Source organism: Panulirus ornatus, chromosome 55 (assembly GCF_036320965.1).
Source record: "Panulirus ornatus isolate Po-2019 chromosome 55, ASM3632096v1, whole genome shotgun sequence".
Taxonomy (NCBI): Eukaryota; Metazoa; Arthropoda; class Malacostraca; order Decapoda; family Palinuridae; genus Panulirus; species Panulirus ornatus.
Genome location: NC_092278.1, coordinates 25,656,305 through 25,677,053, shown reverse-complemented (window position 1 = coordinate 25,677,053; position 20,749 = coordinate 25,656,305). Strand labels below are relative to the sequence as shown.

The 20,749-nt window shown below is 39.2% G+C and overlaps 1 protein-coding gene across 1 annotated transcript; it reads left to right on the top strand.

The window, feature by feature from the left end:
- The first annotated feature begins 750 nt into the window (after positions 1-750).
- LOC139765607 (transmembrane protein 50A) lies at positions 751-19,791 on the top strand. Its single transcript, XM_071693257.1, has 4 exons — positions 751-1,054; positions 3,324-3,436; positions 8,347-8,507; positions 14,358-19,791. Exons 1-4 carry the CDS (start codon positions 947-949, stop codon positions 14,462-14,464), a joined length of 489 nt encoding a protein of 162 aa, XP_071549358.1. The 5' UTR covers positions 751-946; the 3' UTR covers positions 14,465-19,791.
- The last annotated feature ends 958 nt before the right edge of the window (positions 19,792-20,749 follow it).

Sequence of the window (20,749 nt, the reverse complement as noted above, 5' to 3'; positions counted from 1 at the left end):
CATTCATCGAATGTTATATCCCAAGCGCACTTTTTTCACATTTCGTAAGTTTTCTTGCTTAATTTCTTTTATTGTCCTCCGTTGCGTTTTCCCTAAATGTCTCAAAGAAGTATTCACTGTCAACTGTTTTAAAGATCTAGAGGTTGTTGTCATCAGATTATCCTTCACTCTATTCTCTTCAAGTCGGAAAATTTAAGATCTGCAGTTTTTACCTGTTACTCAAGACTCATAATTCAGGTACAACCTTTGTTGCTCTCTCTCTCTCTCGTGTGTGTGTGTGTGTGTGTTGTGCTATCTCTGTTGGTGTGTTCGGCTCGTGACCTGGTTTCTGTTTCAGTAATGTTGTCATGTTTGTAAAATATCTAAATCTAATTTATAAAGCGGACATAACTCATATAGAATACAGTTGATTAATGATGTCAAGTAGGGAACATTTACAACCAATGATATTCTTCATACAACACTAGAGCCCCGTCAGTAACATATATATTTGTGCGTGTGTGTCTGTGTCTTGAGGTTTATGTATTTATAGTAGATATAGATAATATGTTGGAATTACATTTCCATTTAGGAATAATTTGTCAACGATAAACAGTAATTCATTAATTTCTTTTATATGCAAGAAAAATGCCTTTCTATTAGAGTTTATGTCATCATTATAAGATATATGTACTTCAGTACACATATATAGAATTCATATGTTGAGTCACGTGACCCAAATGTTTACCTTGACTCATGTGTTGTTGTTGTTGTTGTTGTGAGTCAGTCAGTCAGGTGTTGTGTTGTGCTAACCTCATACTGGCCTCCTCACAACAACAAGCCTCAGTCGTCATCAACTTGATTCCTGCACACGTGATAAGATAGAAACGTCTATATATATATACATATATATCTATATATTTATATATATGTATATATATATATATTCTCAGCTTTATTAAGCATTATGCCAGGTTGTTGTGTACCCATTACGGAAAACATGGCGGCCTTGTGTGAAAACTGGGAACCTGGCGAGAGAAGGAATTTCATTGCCTCTGTTGTATCAGGGACGCTGGTGAGTACAACAATAACCCTTGTCATTTAGGTTAAGATGTTGTTTAACTTGGCAAGTGAGTAACCTTTGTATACCAGGTGATTGTCATATGAAATAGTACTGTAGTGTCCAGACATGACCCTATAGTGGGGTAGCAGGACTTACAGTACCACAGTTTACTGAAGTGTCTATTAAATTCATTGTAGTGAGGATTGTGTATATCAGGCATATTTTAGAATCTGTTGATGGAAAACTCGGTAATTCACGTAACATTTTAATAAAATTAAAAGTCTCAGCTGACAGTCGGAATGATGATAGAAATAGACCGACATTAATTGATGTTCCTCAACTGTGTTGTGTTGGGTTAGGATGATTGTGTTACAGTATTACATGTAATTCTGAGAGAGTGGGTGTGTGTGAAGGTCAGGTTATATAGGGAAAATCATCTTCAGCTACTGCTTGTTTATTCTCTGAGGACAATTAAAGCAGTACAGAAAATTTACTTAATATCTAAAATAATAACGAAGCAGAACTGAACTAAACATTGTGTTATTTAATGTTTCTGTCACTTTCATCAGTGCCTAAATATGGACTCAAATACAGTCCAAGAATATGTAATTCATCTCTCAAATGATGATATTTTTTTAATAACTTCACGTCAGTTGATTTTATGCTAAGAATTAGAAATTTATGGAGAGACATTTGTAATGTTGTATCTTGGGCAAGACTTTAGCTTACTTTTGTTATTACTTTGGTTAGTGGTTGAATTGTGAAGCATTGGTAATGTGTTTAGAGAACAGACTAAATGGTAGAATGTGATGCTTAGCAATGTGTTTATCGTTTCTTAATATGGAATAAGGTGATAATGATAGTTGTGATCAAGGAAAATCTACAGTGAAAGGAGGATATTATTGGTTAAATCTTTTCAGATGTTGATAGTTATGATCAAGTGAAAGAAGGGTATTATTGGTTAAATCTTTTCAGATGTATATTTTCGTTTGCTATCTTCATATGTACTGGTGAAGATGAAAGTTTACCGCTCAGAAGCATTAAAATACTGCAAAGATTTCCACTGGTTTTTAGTTGTCACGTAAAGAAAGTTTTTTTTTTTTTTGTCACTGGCTCCCGCGTTTGCGAGGTAGCGCAAGGAAACAGACGAAGGAAATGGCCCAACCCACCCCCATACTCATGTATATACATACGTCCACACACGCAAATATACATACCTACACAGCTTTCCATGGTTTACCCCAGACGCTTCACATGCCTTGATTCAATCCACTGACAGCACGTCAACCCCGGTATACCACATCGCTCCAATTCACTCTATTCCTTGCCCTCCTTTCACCCTCCTGCATGTTCAGGCCCCGATCACACAAAATCTTTTTCACTCCATCTTTCCACCTCCAATTTGGTCTCCCTCTTCTCCTCGTTCCCTCCACCTCCGACACATATATCCTCTTGGTCAATCTTTCCTCACTCATTCTCTCCATGTGCCCAAACCATTTCAAAACACCCTCTTCTGCTCTCTCAACCACGCTCTTTTTATTTCCACACATCTCTCTTACCCTTACGTTACTTACTCGATCAAACCACCTCACACCACACATTGTCCTCAAACATCTCATTTCCAGCACATCCATCCTCCTGCGCACAACTCTATCCATAGCCCACGCCTCGCAACCATACAACATTGTTGGAACCACTATTCCTTCAAACATACCCATTTTTGCTTTCTGAGATGATGTTCTCGACTTCCACACATTCTTCAAGGCTCCCAGAATTTTCACCCCCTCCCCCACCCTATGATCCACTTCCGCTTCCATGGTTCCATCCGCTGCCAGATCCACTCCCAGATATCTAAAACACTTCACTTCCTCCAGTTTTTCTCCATTCAAACTCACCTCCCAATTGACTTGACCCTCAACCCTACTGTACCTAATAACCTTGCTCTTATTCACATTTACTCTTAACTTTCTTCTTTCACACAAAGTTGGTGACTGTTTTATCAATTACTCATATCAGAAAAAAAGAAATTCTCAGTATTGTAAGTGTTATGTGATATGTATTTAGTAAACAGGTTGTTAAATTCTCCATAATTTTTTGCTGTTATGTTGTTTTAAGATAAGGTTAGGTTGGGTAATTCAGATGATTTTAAAAGAATAAAGTCACATAGTATTCTAGTGTTGTAAAACACTATGTTGTGTTTCTTGATATGTAATGATTGCTTTTTTTCTCATTATATCATAATGATGAAATAATATGATTATACAATACAATTCTTCCACAGTTTGCTCTTGGCTGGTGGTGTATCATCGATGCAGCTGCTCAGTACCCTAGCAATGAAGTCTTCAATCATGCTTATCATGTTTGTGGAGTTATTGCCACACTTGCCATGCTAATGTGAGTCAGGATATAACAGACTTGTAAAGAACCTTGTAGTCAAAATATTTTAGGCAACAAATGTTTAATTACAATACAGTCTTGTCATATCCCAATGCAAGGAAACCATGCCCACTGTGATGTAAAAATTTAGCAAAATATCATTAATAATACCCCCCTCTCTCTCCTTCCACTGCCAACCTTAAGATTTTATGTAAATCACTGTTATCATGCTAATAGAACCTTTACTATAACCTTCAAGAAAGGGGTAGCAATGCTATTTCCTGTGGGGCAGGTCGGCGCCGGGAATGGATGAAGGTCTGTGGAGCCTGGATGTGGATAGGTAGCTGTGGCTTTGGTTCATTACACATGACAGCTAGAGACTGAGTGTGAACGAATGCGGTGCGGCCTTTTTTTTTTTTTTTTTTTTTTTCTTTCTTTTTTTTTGTCTGTTTTCCTGGCGCTACCTAGCTGAAGCAGGGAGTAGCAGTGCTTCTTCTTGTGGTGCAGGAATGGATGAAGGCAAGCAATTATGAATATGTACATATGTATATGTCTTTGTATGTATATATTTTGATATGTATATATGTATGCATATATGTGTGTATGGGTGTTTATGTATGTATATGTGTATATGAATGGATGGGCCATTCTTTGTCTGTTTCCTGGTGCTACCTCTCTGATGCGGAAAACAATGATTAAGTATGATGTGTATATATATATATATGATATATATGATAGAGTTGATAGAGATGCTCTGTGGAAGGTATTAAGAATATATGGTGTGGGAGGAAAGTTGTTAGAAGCAGTGAAAAGTTTTTATCGAGGATGTAAGGCATGTGTACGTGTAGGAAGAGAGGAAAGTGATTGGTTCTCAGTGAATGTAGGTTTGCGGCAGGGGTGTGTGATGTCTCCATGGTTGTTTAATTTGTTTATGGATGGGGTTGTTAGGGAGGTAAATGCAAGAGTTTTGGAAAGAGGGGCAAGGATGAAGTCTGTTGGGGATGAGAGAGCTTGGGAAGTGAGTCAATTGTTGTTCGCTGATGATACAGCGCTGGTGGCTGATTCATGTGAGAAACTGCAGAAGCTGGTGACTGAGTTTGGAAAAGTGTGTGGAAGAAGAAAGTTAAGAGTAAATGTGAATAAGAGCAAGGTTATTAGGTACAGTAGGGTTGAGGGTCAAGTCAATTGGGAGGTGAGTTTGAATGGAGAAAAACTGGAGGAAGTGAAGTGTTTTAGATATCTGGGAGTTGATCTGGCAGCGGATGGAACCATGAAAGCGGAAGTGGATCATAGGGTGGGGGAGGGGGCGAAAATCCTGGGGGCCTTGAAGAATGTGTGGAAGTCGAGAACATTATCTCGGGTAGCAAAAATGGGTATGTTTGAAGGAATAGTGGTTCCAACAATGTTGTATGGTTGCGAGGCGTGGGCTATGGATAGAGTTGTGCGCAGGAGGATGGATGTGCTGGAAATGAGATGTTTGAGGACAATGTGTGGTGAGAGGTGGTTTGATCGAGTGAGTAACGTAAGGGTAAGAGAGATGTGTGGAAATAAAAAGAGCGTGGTTGAGAGAGCAGAAGAGGGTGTTTTGAAGTGGTTTGGGCACATGGAGAGGATGAGTGAGGAAAGATTGACCAAGAGGATATATGTGTCGGAGGTGGAGGGAACAAGGAGAAGAGGGAGACCAAATTGGAGGTGGAAAGATGGAGTGAAAAAGATTTTGTGTGATCGGGGCCTGAACATGCAGGAGGGTGAAAGGAGGGCAAGGAATAGAGTGAATTGGAGCGATGTGGTGTACCGGGGTTGACGTGCTGTCAGTGGATTGAAGCAGGGCATGTGAAGCGTCTGGGGTAAACCATGGAAAGCTGTGTAGGTATGTATATTTGCGTGTGTGGACGTATGTATATACATGTGTATGGGGGGGGGTTGGGCCATTTCTTTCGTCTGTTTCCTTGCGCTACCTCGCAAACGCAGGAGACAGCGACAAAGTATAAAAAAAAAAAAATATATATATATATATATATATATATATATATATATATATATATATATATATATTCTTTCTTTTCTTTCATACTATTCGCCATTTCCCGCATTAGCGAGGTAGCGTTGAGAACAGAGGACTGGGCCCTTGAGGGAATATCCTCACCTGGGCCCCTTCTCTGTTCCCTCTTTTGGAAAATTAAAGAAAAAAAAAAAAAGTGAGAGGGGAGGATTTCCAGCCCCCGCTCCCTCCCCTTTTAGTCGCCTTCTACGACACGCAGGGAATATGTGGGAAGTATTCTTTCTCCCCTATCCCCAGGGATAATATTTTTTTTTTTTTTTTTTTTTCATACTATTCGCTATTTCCCGCAATAGCGAGGTAGCGTTAAGAACAGAGGACTGGGCCTTTGAGGGAATATCCTCACCTGGCCCTCTTCTCTGTTCCTTCTTTTGGAAAATTAAAAAAAATATATATATATATATATATATATATATATATATATATATATATATATATATATATATATATATATATATATTTATATATGTATATATACTCTTAATACCTTCCACAAAGCATCTCTATCAACTCTATCATATGCCTTCTCCAAATCCATAAATACTACATACAAGTCCATTTGTTTATCTAAGTATTTTAAACACATATTCCTGAAAGCAAACACCTGATCCACACATCCTCTACCACTTCTGAAACCACACTGCCCTTCCCCAATCTGATGCTCTGTACATGCCTTTACCCTCTCAATCAATACCCTCCCATATAATTTCCCAGGAATACTCAACAAACTTATACCTCTGTAATTTGAACACTGACCTTTATCCCCTATGCCTTTGTTCAATGGCAATATGCATGCATTCCATCAATCCTCAGGCACTTCATCGTGAACCATACATATATTGAATATCCTTACCAACCAGTCAACAACACAGTTACCCCCTATTTTAATAAATTCTACAGCAACACCATCCAAACCCGCCACCATGCCAGCTTTCATCTTCCGCAAAACTTTCACTGTGTCTTCTCTGTTTACCAAACCATTCTCCCTTACCCTCTAACTTCGCACACCACCTCGACAAAAACACACTATATCTGCCACTCTATCGTCACACACATTCAACAAACCTTCAAAATACTCACTCCATCTCCTTCTCACCTCACCACTACTTGTTATTACCTCCCCATTAGCCCCCTTCACTGATGTTCCCATTTGTTCTCTTGTCTTGTGCACTTTATTTACCTCCTTCCAAAACATCTTTTTAGTCTCCCTAAACTTTAATGATGCTCTCACCCCAACTCTCATTTGCCCTCTTTTTCCCCTCTTGCACTTTTCTCTTCACCTCCTGCCTCTTTCTTTTATACATCTCCCAGTCATTCGCACTACTTCCCTGCAAAAATCATCCAAATGCCTCTCTCTTCTCTTTCACTATCAATATGAATATGTACATGTGTATAGATTGTATATGTGTGTGTGTGTGGGCATTTATGTATATACACGTATGTGAGTGGGTTGGGCCATTCTTTCATCTGTTTCCTTGCGCTACCTCGCTAATGGAAAAGTTAAACTGGAGGAGAGGATTTCCAGCCCCCTGCTCTCTGGTTCAGTCCATTAACAGAACATCTTCCTCTGTATACCACATCGCACCAGTTCACTCAATTCCTTTTATGCCTCACAACCTCTGCATGTTCAACTCATAAATCCTCAAAATGTCTCGCGCCATCCTTCCACCTCCTCCTTAGTTGTCCGCTTTTCCTTATAACTTTCTCATTTGACACATTACCCTTTCAGTCATTCTTTCCTTATGTTCCAGCCATTTTTTAATTACCCCGGGTACATTTTTTTAGAGTCTTGGTATTAATGAGAACATATTTACCAAAGCTCCTGCAAGATTAGGTTCCACTGCTTCTAGTAGCATTAAATGTGGACTCCTTGAGAGTCAGAAGTTCTTTAATGAGACCTTACTGCTAGTGATACAGAAAAGATGGGAAAGAGAGGTATGAAGATTATAGGGTGAAATAGACTTTCAAGATACATAGTTATAAGATGTCTTGGACTGGAATTCAGTGGTTTAGAAAGGGAAGTGAAGTAGCATTGGAAATTTATATATTGGAATGATTAGAATTACTGGAACTGTATGATTTTTGAATGAGACAAAAGAGATTGGTGTAAATAAATTGTGTAGAGAATACAAGGGATTACAATAATGATGTAGTAGCAATGTAAGGGAATTTGGATTATTAGCATGATTATATTGTATTTGCTTAAGATTCACTGAGATTTTGGTGTGAAAAATATAGCACAGGAGTTGTGATATCACATGGTGTCAGTAGTAAACCAGGTAATGAGGCAAGTGTTCATGATGATTGAGAGCAAAATTCATCCGTGAGTCATGCTGTAAGTATTTGAACTTGCAATGTGGCTGAATTTTTAGGGGTGTGCATGGATGTTGTGACTGCACCAATTTATACAGGAAATGTTGAGAAGGATAAAAGTAAAGATTTTAAAGAAAATAAGTAGTGGAGATTGAAACCAAATGCATGATGGTATAATGAATCACTGGATTAAAACTGAGTTACATATTGAAGTCAACAATGGAAAATTTTTTTGAGGGACATGAATGTGTAGACCAGACTTTCCCCATATGATGATACATGTAAAGATCCTTTCATATGGATGAGGTAAGTGTCAGTAGGTGTATAAAAAGGTTAGGTATGAGGAAAAATGACACTGTGAGAAAGGTATTGTTCATGGTATGAGGAAACATGCTTGAAGGATGAGTGCCTTCCTGTATAAGGAATGCCCAAACTAATGAGTGTATTAGAGGTAATATTGGAGTCACCCTTTGTTTATGTGAAGTAAGTTATAATTGATGTAGAATGTGATGTGTTTATCATTATTTATTCCTCATTGATTATTTCTTTTGCTCAGGGTTAACACAGTCAGCAGTGGGCAGCTGCGTGGAGATTTGTACACAGATGGTTGCTTGGGACCATATGGAGCACGCATCTGGCTGTTCCTGGGACTCGTGTTAAGTATTGGATCTCTGATTGCTGCATGCTGGATTCTCTTTGGTGGCTATGTCATTCCCGGTGAGTCTTTCTCTAGTACAGCTTAAAAATTTCAAGGTTAATGGAAATCGTAGGTGATTCATGCTCAGTAGATTTTCATCTCCATGGAGGAGATATTTGTCCAGATAACTACCCAGACTTATACTAGAATCTTTAAAAGTGACACCAGAAGCTATGCTCTCTTTGTGTAGATGATTTGGTTTGTAATATTTTTCATACATCAGTGTAAGGCAAAGTGCATTCGGATTTCCATGAATATTTTCTCTCCTATAGCACTTATCTGAAACATTGTGAATGTTGATACTTATATATTCGTATTTGAGTTAAGAATAGCAGGAATGGGTAAGGGGAATGATGTCAGGAAGTTAGGCTGATATGAGAGAAAAAGGAAGAGAACACTTAAAGAGTTTAATCTCCTCAACTCACAGTTAAGTTTAATTCTCTTTGCATGTCAACAGTCTTTTCTAGTGATATGAAAAATTTTTGTTTTACAGAATGAGAGATAAATGATATGAAAATAGATTTAGCTGTGTATACTCCATGGACAAGCTTTTGTACCATCAGTGATGTATATTATGGTGGAGAGGGTTCCCACCACACAGGTTTGAATCCTCTTAGTTGAAAATCTGTACAAAGATTCTGGCAAAACACCCATGAATTTAAGACATGAAGAACTTGGCTTAAATTACTCTGTTGAGATTAAATATATACCATCTAACTGTGCATGTCAGTATGTTTTAACTGCTGAGAGCACTAAAGTATTTGATTAAGTTCCAGAGTTTTGTAAACCATTTGATATAAGAATAAACATTGCTATTTATGAAAACAGTTTTGACTTTAAACTTGGCTTGAGAACTAGGATTTGCTTATTTCCTACCTAGAAGGTTCCTGAGATCAGTTTTTACAGGTATTGGATGAAAAAAAAAAATAGCAACATTACTTATGTAAGTAGAATTAAATTTCTTCAGCATTGTACTATTCATGCCATCAGAATAAAGATACTAGTTGACAACTCATGACCTTGGTGTTAAAGTCCATGGTGATAGGAAAGCAGCCTTCAGCTTGACCTTTTGAAGGAAGCTTTTCCTCATGGAAACTAGCAAAAAATCAAAAGAATTTGTTGGCATTCTTCTAATACATTTACTGGATGATACTTTGTTTTTCTTTGAAATATTTAGCTCTTTACTTATCATCTGTTAACCAAAAGTTTTAGCTCTTACATCTGTTAACCATATGATTTAGCACTTTACATACCATCTTTTAACCAAATGTTTTAGCTCTTTACTTACCATCTGTTAACCAAATGTTTTAGCTCTTTACCTACCATCTGTTAACTAAATGAAGTTTCAGGAAGCTTACATTAGGCACATTTGTTGTATAAATTCTTTGCTTTTTACATAATTGTGCAAAGGTGTTTCACCAAGTCGTTTATTTTTTTACATTTCTCATGTTATTCTTCTTCACTTTCCATTCCATCTTATGCTAAAGTGAGCCTCCTTATCACTTATGTCATCCAAGAACTTATATGTTTTCCACAGGGCTTCTTGTCTACATTGAGTACAACCTTAAGGTAGATGGCCTTGCACCAATTATATTGGTGGTTGTAGGGGTTATTTAATGTATGTATGACTCATGGTGAGGTGCCTGAGGATTGGCGGAATGCGTGCATAGTGCCATTGTACAAAGGCAAAGGGGATAAGAGTGAGTGCTCAAATTACAGAGGTATAAGTTTGTTGAGTATTCCTGGTAAATTATATGGGAGGGTATTGATTGAGAGGGTGAAGGCATGTACAGAGCATCAGATTGGGGAAGAGCAGTGCGGTTTCAGAAGTGGTAGAGGATGTGTGGATCAGGTGTTTGCTTTGAAGAATGTATGTGAGAAATACTTAGAAAAGCAAATGGATTTGTATGTAGCATTTATGGATCTGGAGAAGGCATATGATAGAGTTGATAGAGATGCTCTGTGGAAGGTATTAAGAATATATGGTGTGGGAGGCAAGTTGTTAGAAGCAGTGAAAAGTTTTTATCGAGGATGTAAGGCATGTGTACGTGTAGGAAGAGAGGAAAGTGATTGGTTCTCAGTGAATGTAGGTTTGCGGCAGGGGTGTGTGATGTCTCCATGGTTGTTTAATTTGTTTATGGATGGGGTTGTAAAGGAGGTGAATGCAAGAGTCCTGGAAAGAGGGGCAAGTATGAAGTCTGTTGGGGATGAGAGAGCTTGGGAAGTGAGTCAATTGTTGTTCGCTGATGATACAGCGCTGGTGGCTGATTCATGTGAGAAACTGCAGAAGCTGGTGACTGAGTTTGGTAAAGTGTGTGGAAGAAGAAAGTTGAGAGTAAATGTGAATAAGAGCAAGGTTATTAGGTACAGTAGGGGTGAGGGTCAAGTCAATTGGGAGGTGAGTTTGAATGGAGAAAAACTGGAGGAAGTGAAGTGTTTTAGATATCTGGGAGTGGATCTGTCAGCGGATGGAACCATGGAAGCGGAAGTGGATCATAGGGTGGGGGAGGGGGCGAAAATTTTGGGAGCCTTGAAAAATGTGTGGAAGTCGAGAACATTATCTCGGAAAGCAAAAATGGGTATGTTTGAGGGAATAGTGGTTCCAACAATGCTGTATGGTTGCGAGGCGTGGGCTATGGATAGAGATGTGCGCAGGAGGATGGATGTGCTGGAAATGAGATGTTTGAGGACAATGTGTGGTGTGAGGTGGTTTGATCGAGTAAGTAACGTAAGGGTAAGAGAGATGTGTGGAAATAAAAAGAGCGTGGTCGAGAGAGCAGAAGAGGGTGTTTTGAAATGGTTTGGGCACATGGAGAGAATGAGTGAGGAGAGATTGACCAAGAGGATATATGTGTCGGAGGTGGAGGGAACGAGGAGAAGAGGGAGACCAAATTGGAGGTGGAAAGATGGAGTGAAAAAGATTTTGTGTGATCGGGGCCTGAACATGCAGGAGGGTGAAAGGAGGGCAAGAAATAGAGTGAATTGGAGTCATGTGGTATACAGGGGTTGACGTGCTGTCAGTGGATTGAAGCAAGGCATGTGAAGCGTCTGGGGTAAACCATGGAAAGCTGTGTAGGTATGTATATTTGCGTGTCTGGACGTGTGTATGTACATGTGTATGGGGGGGGGGGGGTTGGGCCATTTCTTTCGTCTGTTTCCTTGCGCTACCTCGCAAACGCGGGAGACAGCGACAAAGTATAAAAAAAAAAAAAAAAAAAAAAGGGGTATTGAAGGCATTATTATTTTCCTTTGCCTTCCTGGCAATGGTAGTTATGTCTCTGGGTATTCAAAAAAAGGTGGGGAAAAGTTAAATGTTCATGTGATTATTAGAGCCATCCATGGCATGCCTGTCAGATGACTGTGGAAGCTGTTGAAGGGTATATCCTAGTGTGTCACTGCCATTTAAAGCCTTAAAGTACCCAGTGAACCATAGTGTCATGCTCCACTTTCATATTCCTTTGCTAGGTTTCGAGTTAAGTGTTTCTCTGATATAGTTTTCAAAATCCTATCAACAGTCTTTAAAATCACTCCACTTGGACTCCAAATATATCCATATATAATGGCTGATATTATTATATGAATTTCATGTAATCCCCATTTTTTACATTGTGTAGTGTGATGCTGGTAAGTGAGCAAGCAACATCTTCCCACCATGGTTTTGTATGAGTAACTGAACACTATTTCTATATGTGAATTATTGCTCCTGGCAACATTTGAAATCTTGTTACTGCCACAGAATGCAAATGCAAATTGAAAGAGCAGCTGGAAAAATAAAACATAGGTAATATAGGGATAGCATTCTGCATGATCATCTTATCCCAAATGATGGGAGCACTATAAGGGCTAAAGGATTTTGCTTATGATCATCGTGTCCATTCTTTCATTACCATATTTACATACAATGTTGTTTGTTGGTTCAGCATGCAAATCCTCCCTGATGGTGTCATTGATTCAACAGCAGTCAGAATTATTAGGTATTTCTAGTATGGTACTAAGATATCTGGCTGTTAAGGAAATTTTTTTTTTACATACTAAATCACCATTTCCTGCATAACATTGTAATACCAGGAATAGATGAAAAACTACCTCATTGTCTTCCATCAAATATCTTGCTGTCATGTATAATGCACCGAAAGCAGATCCTCTTATCTACAGCCAAACCCCACAGGCTATTTTAAAAGCCCTGGTTCAGCCCATTGACACCACATTGCTCTTTTTACTGTATTCTGTGCATATCACACACCTTCCTACATGTTCAGGGCACAATAACTCAAAGCATCTTTCTCTCCATCTTTCCATTTCATCCTTGTTCCCACCACTTCTGACATGTGTACCTTCTTAATCATACTCTCCTCTTTCATCCTATCCATATGCCCAAACTCTCTCAGCACACCCTCTTCATCTATATCAAACATACTCTTCTTACTGCCATACCTTTCTCATACCCAGTCATTTCTTACTAGATCAGTCCTCTTCATGCCACTTAATGTCCTCAGACATTTCATTTCCAACCAATCCACCTTCTTCCATGCTTTTTTTTCTTATCTAGGACCCATGCCTCACATCCATACAACCTGTCTTTGCCTCCTCTGACAGCAATACCTCTTTTCCACACACTCTTCATTGCACTTAGGACCTTAACTTCCTCACCCATTCTGTGGATTACTTCAGCTCCCATGGTTCCATCTACTGTCATGCCCACTCCTAAGTATATTAAGTACTTTTCTTCCTCCATTCAGATTCATACCAACCAACCTGTCTGTATCTCCTGGTAAACATCATTGCCTTACTTTTATTCACATTAACCCTCAACTTTCTCCCTTTACACACTGAAAAAACTCAAGCACCAGTCATTGGATTTAGTTACTTGAGTACACCACATGAGCCATATCATCAGCAGACAGCAACTATCTCACATCCCAGACCTAACCGTGCCCAAGAGACTTTAGACGATGACCCCTCCTCCCTTTTCCAAAACCTTTGCATTAACCCCCCCCCCCTTTCCAAAACCTTTGCATTAACCCCCCCCCCCCCCTACCCCCACCCCTGAAATAGCCAAGGTGATATCACAGACCAATCTTGTTGACCCACCTTCATCTGGAACCACTCCTTCCTCTCTTCCAAGTTGCTTACATGTGTACTTTCACAATAGCACTCCACCTTTCCAGTAACTTTACTCTGACACCATTAATCTATAACACCTTCCTGAAAACCTCTCTCTCTCTCAATCCTTTCATATGCTTTTAGATTCATAAATGTCATACAAATCAAGGATGTTTTTATGAATTTGCTAGGCTGGCCCTTGTAGGTATGAAAATTGTAGCTTCTCACTGTTCCTGGTTTCAAGGTATCATAGTACTCCTCCTTGATGTGATTGAACTGCATGATGCTTCCTCTGCTTTAATACATTTTTCTCATTCTTCAAGACCCAAGAAATTTACTTTACTATCTTTGTAAAAGCAGTTGGCTGAAAGAAATAAATTCTCTGTGTTCCAGGAATTATGTTCTTTAGTCACCTTTCCAAGTGACCACACCTCTTCCATAGTAAAATATTCTGTTTCAACACCAGGGATATCCTTCCTAGCAAAAGTGTACAGACTTTCAGGTGTCTGAATATGGTTGCAGTAGGATATTGCAAAGTTGCTTTTTGTGCTAGTTCATGATTTTTTTCCTATACTATCACAAGGAACTTTCCCCTGGGATATGGCAAGAATATATTATGCAGCTTCAAAAATTAAATCTTCTGTGTGACAACAATAAGGTTTTTTGTTCTTTATGAACTGACAAGTGCAGCTATTGAGAAGAGAAGTTATATCATCTTGATACATTTAGGCTTCGAAAATTCTCATCAGAAATACATTCTTTCACAGAGAGCAAGTTCCAGTGGCCAGGAGTTGCTGTCTTCCTACAGAACATTTTCATATTCTTCAGTTCAGTCATCTACAAGATTGGTCGTTCTGAAGACAACTGGGGCTGAACAGTTGTGTAGTTGGTTTCATTCCTTTAAAAGAGAGCAAGAATTATAGTTTATATGACTGTCTTTTTTATAGTGGTTTGCTCTGGCAAATGATGCTTGATTAAGGAAGATCAAATTTGTAATTATTTTATAGACAGTATTTTTAGGTTGCAGACAAACCCATAACGGCTTCTTTATTATTTATTTGTTTTTATTATACTTGATCGCCGTTTCCCACGTCAACAAGGTAGCGCCAGGAAACAGATGAAGAATGGCCCATCCAAACATATACACATATATATACATAAACGCACATAGACATACATATACGAATCAGTTTATTTTATTTATTGTACTTTGTCGCTGTCTCCCGCGTTAGCGAGGTAACGCAAGGAAACAGATGAAAGAATGGCCCAACCCACCCACATAAACATGTATGTACATACACGTCCACACACAGCACATATACATATCTATACATCTCAACATATACATATATATACACACACAGACATATACATATATACACATGTACATAATTCATACTGTCTGCCTTTATTCATTCCCATCGCCACCCCGCCACGTATGAAATGAAAACCCCCTTCCCCCGCATGTGCACAAGGTAGCGCTAGGAAAAGACAACAAAGGCCACATTCATTCACACTCAGTATCTAGTTGTCATGTATAATGCACCGAAATCACACATCAGTATATACATATATATTTTTCTTTTTTTCTTTCATGCTATTCACCATTTCCCACATTAGTGAGGTAGTGTTAAGAACAGAGGGCTGGACCTTTGAGGGAATATCCTCACCTGGCCCCCTTCTCTGTTCCTTCTTTTGGAAAATTAGAAAAAAAAAAGAGAGAGGGGAGGATTTCCAGCCCCCCGCTCCCTTCCCTTTTAGTTGCCTTCTACGACACGCAGGGAATACGTGGAAAGTATTCTTTCTCCCCTATCCCCAGGGATAATACATATATACATATGTACATATTCATACTTGCTTGCCTTCATCCTTTCCAGGGGCTATCCTGCCTCACAGGAAACAGCATCGCTACCTCCAGCTTCAGTGAGGTAGCGGCAGGAAAACAGACTAAAAAGGCCACATTCGTTCATACTCAGTCTCTAGTTGTCATGTGTAGTGCACAGAAACCATAGCTCCCTATCCTCATCCAGGCCCCACAGACCTCTCCATGGTTTACCCCAAACATTTCGCATGCCCTGGTTCAGTCCATTGACAGCACATCATCCCTGGTATATCACATTGTTCCAATTCACTCTATTCCTTGCACCCCTTTCACCCTCCTGTATGTTCAGGCCCTGATTGCTCAAAATCTTTTTCATTATGTCTTTCCACCTCCAATTTGATCTGTTTCTCCTTATTCCCTCCACCTCTGACACATATATCCTCTTTGTCAATCTTTCTTCACTCATTCTCTCCATATGTCCAAACTATTTCAACACACCTGCTTCTTCCATCTTAACCACACTCTTTTTTTATTTCCACACATATCTCTCACCCTTTCATTACTTTCTCGATCAAACCACCTCGCACCACATATTGTCCTCAAATATTTCATTTCCAACACATCCTTTCTCCTCCGTACAACCCATTCTATAGCCCATGCCTTGCAGCCATATAGTATTGTTGGAACTACTATTCCTTTAAAGATACCCGTTTTTGCTCTCCAAGATAACATTCTCCCCATCTACACATTCTTCATTGCTCCCAGAACCTTCACCCCCTCCCCTACCCTGTGACTCACTTCCGCTTCCATGGTTCCATTCATTGCTAAGTCCATTTCCAGATATCAGATACATCTTACTTCCTCCAATTTTTCTCCATTCAAACTTACACCCCAGTTTACTTGTCCCTCAACCCTACTGAACCTAATAACCTTGCTCTTATTCACGTTTACTCTCATCTTTCTCCTTTCACACGCTTTTCCAGACTTGGGCACCAACCTCTGCAGTTTCTTACTTGAATCAGCCACCAGAGCTGAATCATCAGCAAACAACAACTGACTCGCCTCCAAGGCCCTCTTGTCCCCAACAGACTACATACTCACCATCTCTCCAAAACTCTTCCATTTACCTCCTTAACCACCCCATCCATAAACAAATTAAATCACCATGGGGACATCACACACCCTGCCACAGACTGACATTCGCTGGGAACCAGTCACTCTCCCCTCTTCCTACTCGTATACATGCCTTACATCGTTGGTAAAAACTTTTCACTGCCTCTGGCAACTTACCTCCCACACCATATACTCTTAAGACCTTCCGAAAAGCATCTCTATCAACCCTATCATTTGCCTTCTCCAGATCCATGACATACAAATCCATCTGTTTTTCTAAGTATTTCTCTCACACATTCTTCAAAGCAAACACCTGATCTACACATCCTCTACCACTTCTGAAACCAAACTGTTCTTCCTCAATCTGATGCTCTGTACATGCCTTCACCCTCTCAATCAATACCCTCCCATATAATTTCCCAGGAATACACAACAAACTTATGCCTGTACTGTGAACACACCTTTATCCCCTTTGCCTTTGTACAGTGGCACTAAGCATGCATTCTGCCAATCCTCAGGCACATTACCATAAGCCATACATACATTGAATATCCTTACTAACCATACAACAACACAGTCACCCCCTTTCTTATTAAATTCTACTGCAATACCATCCAAACCCGCCACCTTGCCAAATTTCATCTTCCGCAAAGCTTTCACTACCTCTTCTCTCTTAACCAAACCATTCTTCCTGACCCTCTCACTTCGCACACCACCCCGACCAAGACACTCTATATCTGCCACTCAATCATCAAACCCATTCAACAAGCCTTCAGAATACTCACTCCATCTCCGTCTCACTTCATCACTACCTGTTATTACTTCTCCACTTGCCCCCTTCACCGATGTTCCCATTTGTTCTCTTATCTTACGCACTTTACTTACCTCCTTCCAAAACATCTTTTTATTCTCCCTACAGTTTAATTATACTCTCTCACTCCAACTCTCATTTGCCCTCTTTTTCAGCCCTTGCACTTTTCCCATGACCTCCTGCCACTTTCTTTTATACATCTCCCAGCCATTTGCACTCCTTCTTTGGAAATATCATCCAAATGCCTCTCTTTTCCCTTTCACTAGCAACTTTACTTCTTCATCCCATATGTCACAACCCTTTCTAATCTGCCCACCTCCCACCTTTCTCATGCCACATGCCATCACTTCTCCCCTTAATACATCCCATTCCTCACCTACTCCCCTCACATCATTTGTCCTTACTTTTTGCCATTCTACATTCAGTCTCTCCTGGTGCTACCACACACAAGTGTCCTTTCCAAGCTCACTTACTCTCACCACTCTCTTCTCCCCAACATTCTCTTTTTTGAAAACCTGTACAAATTTTCACCTTCACAAGATAGTGATCAGACATCCTTCCAGTTGCCCCTCTCAGCACATTAGCATCCAAAAGTCTCTTTTACACAGCAGTCAATTAGCACATTATCCAATAATGCCCTTTGACCATCTCTCCTATTCACTTATGTATATCTCTTTTTAAACCAGGTATTCTTTCAGCACACAAATCCACAAGCTCTTCACCATTGCCATTCACTAAACAGAATACCCCATGTCCACCAATTATACCCTCAACTGCCACATTACTCACCTTTGTATTTAAATCACCCATCACTAAAACTCAGTCTCGTACATCAAAGCTGCTGACTCACTCGCTCAGCTTCTAGAACACTTGCTTTTCATGATCTTTCTTCGCATGATCAGATGAATAATAATCACCTATCTTTCAGTTTTACCCACATCAATCTGGAATTTACTTTCTTACAGTCTTTCACATACTCCCATAACTCCTGCTACTCCTTGCTTAACTCTTGTCCTCTCACTAACCCCTGACTTTACTCCTAAGACTTTCCCAAACAACTCTACTTTATCCTTGAGGTTTGTTTCACTCAGAGCCAGAGCATCCAGATTTCTTTCCTCAAACATGCTACCTTTCTTCTCATCTTGGTTACATCCACACACATTCATGCAGCCCAATCTGAGCCTTCAAGGAATATTCTTTTTCCCATATCCCTAGGGGATTTATTATCTCCTAAATCTCACTTGAAAAGTAGCTGTAAAGTTCTCTGTTACTGAGATGCAGACTCCCAAGACTAAGAGTCTAACCATAATTTTTAAGTAAGTTGAGCATAAATTTTTTTTAAAAAGTTTGTGCTGGGTACGTTGCTGTATAACAGTTGACAAGAACTTTGTTACTCCACAAGTGTTACTGGCCTTCTGGGTACATTGCTGTATAACAGTTGACAAGAACTTCATTGCTCCACAAGTGTTACTGGCCTTCATGTGACGATCCCTATAAGTACACCACGAATTACATTAAGCTTCTTGCATGACTCCCTTTTGGCTTTAGGTAATAGTCATTGTGGCATGTATAGTTCCACTTACTTTCATGCTAAGGTTTTCATCAGTTTAATTATTCTCATCCAGGAGTATGCAACCCTGTGTTGAGTGTGAAGTGTTGGGTGTATGAAGTTGCAGAATACATTGTTTTTCTCCATTAATCATGTCAGTTGTAGTTTGCTGTGAAATTTTCTGTCCAAGTTGTCATAACTACTTAAGAGTAATATTCAGGGGAAAGGATTGCTGATAATTACATTTTTTCTGATAAATTTTTTCATACATATGAATTTACCATGTTCTTTGAGTATTGATAGTATTTTATATGAAAATGCTACTGTTTAGAAGAATATTGAAATATAAGCAGTTCCTCATTTTGCATTATTGTGTTCCAGTCATTTTAAGGAACAAACTCTTCTTTCAGTATTTTATACATTTTCTTTATAAATGTTTTTTAACCAGTTTTAATGCTGGCTGTAATGCTTCTCCATATCTTTTCATAGGTATTGTTTGCATTATCTATATGCAAACTACATCCTATTTGCTAACATTTTGATATACAATAACTGCTTCATTATCTAATTGGTGTTTGACCACATTTTTATGTTATATGGTCATGACTAATTACTTAGTCAGCGGTAGGGTCACAATGTTTATCAGTATTTTTTGTTACTGCCATCTTAACTAATCTTTATGCCAATTACTTTGAAACTGTTATATAATGCCTATTAGAACATTTTTGCATCAAGATGTAAGGAAATAAAGTATGTCTGTCAGTCACATTTAACATTTAGTTAAGGTAAAAGGTCTTCTGTGGAAAAGAGTGGCATTTCCAGGTGTACCTCTTAAAAAATCATTGTCAAGTTTACAGAAGAACTTGCGTAACTCATTTTACTGGTTTATAAAAATATGATAATTGGTGTATTGCAATTCTTTATATCCTAATCATATTGAAGTGTGTGTTAAAGTGTTGACTAACCAATCCAGCAAGAGTTTTGTTTTAGGTTTATTGAAAGTTGCTGTTGGATCATTAGACTGAAACATGCCTGGTAATGGAGATATGTAGGGAAGGAGTGTTAGTCACCCACCTCTGAATAAGTAGAAACTCCGTATATAATAGAGAGAAAAGAGGAAAGACGCACACACACACACACACATATGTATATATATTATTTTTATTTTTTTTTTTTTATTATACTTTGTCGCCTGTCTCCTGCGTTAGTGAGGTAGCGCAAGGAAACAGACGAAAGAATGGCCCAACCCACCCACATACACATGTATATACATACATGTCCACACACACACACACACACACACATATACATACCTATACATCTCAATGTATACATATATATACACACAGACATATACATATATACACATGTACATAATTCATATTTGCTCCCTTTATTCATTACTGTCGCCACACATGAAAACCCCCTCCCCCCTGCATGTGTGCAAGGTAGCGCTAGGAAAAGACAACAAAGGCCACATCCATTCACACTCAGTCTCTAGCTGTCATGTATAATGCACCAAAACCACAGCTCCCTTTCCACATCCAGGCCCCACAAAACTTTCCATGGTTTACCCCAGATGCTTCACATGCCCTGGTTCAATCCACTGACAGCACGTCGACCCCAGTATACCACATCATTCCAATTCACTCTATTCCCTGCACGCCTTTCACCCTCCTGCATGTTCAGGCCCTGATCACTTGAATCTTTTTCACTCCATCTTTCCCCCTCCAATTTGGTCTCCCACTTCTCGTTCCCTCCACCTCTTACACATATATCCTCTATGTCAATCTTTACTCACTCATTCTCTCCATGTGACCAAACCATTTCAAAACACCCTCTTCTGCTCTCTCCACCACACTCT

Coding starts and splice junctions, on each gene's coding strand:
- LOC139765607 (XM_071693257.1), top strand. CDS start 947: ATGCCAGGTTGTTGTGTACCCATTACGGAAAACATGGCGGCCTTGTGT. Junction 1,055..3,323: donor CTGTTGTATCAGGGACGCTG/GTGAGTACAACA, acceptor ATTCTTCCACAG/TTTGCTCTTGGCTGGTGGTG. Junction 3,437..8,346: donor GCCACACTTGCCATGCTAAT/GTGAGTCAGGAT, acceptor TCTTTTGCTCAG/GGTTAACACAGTCAGCAGTG.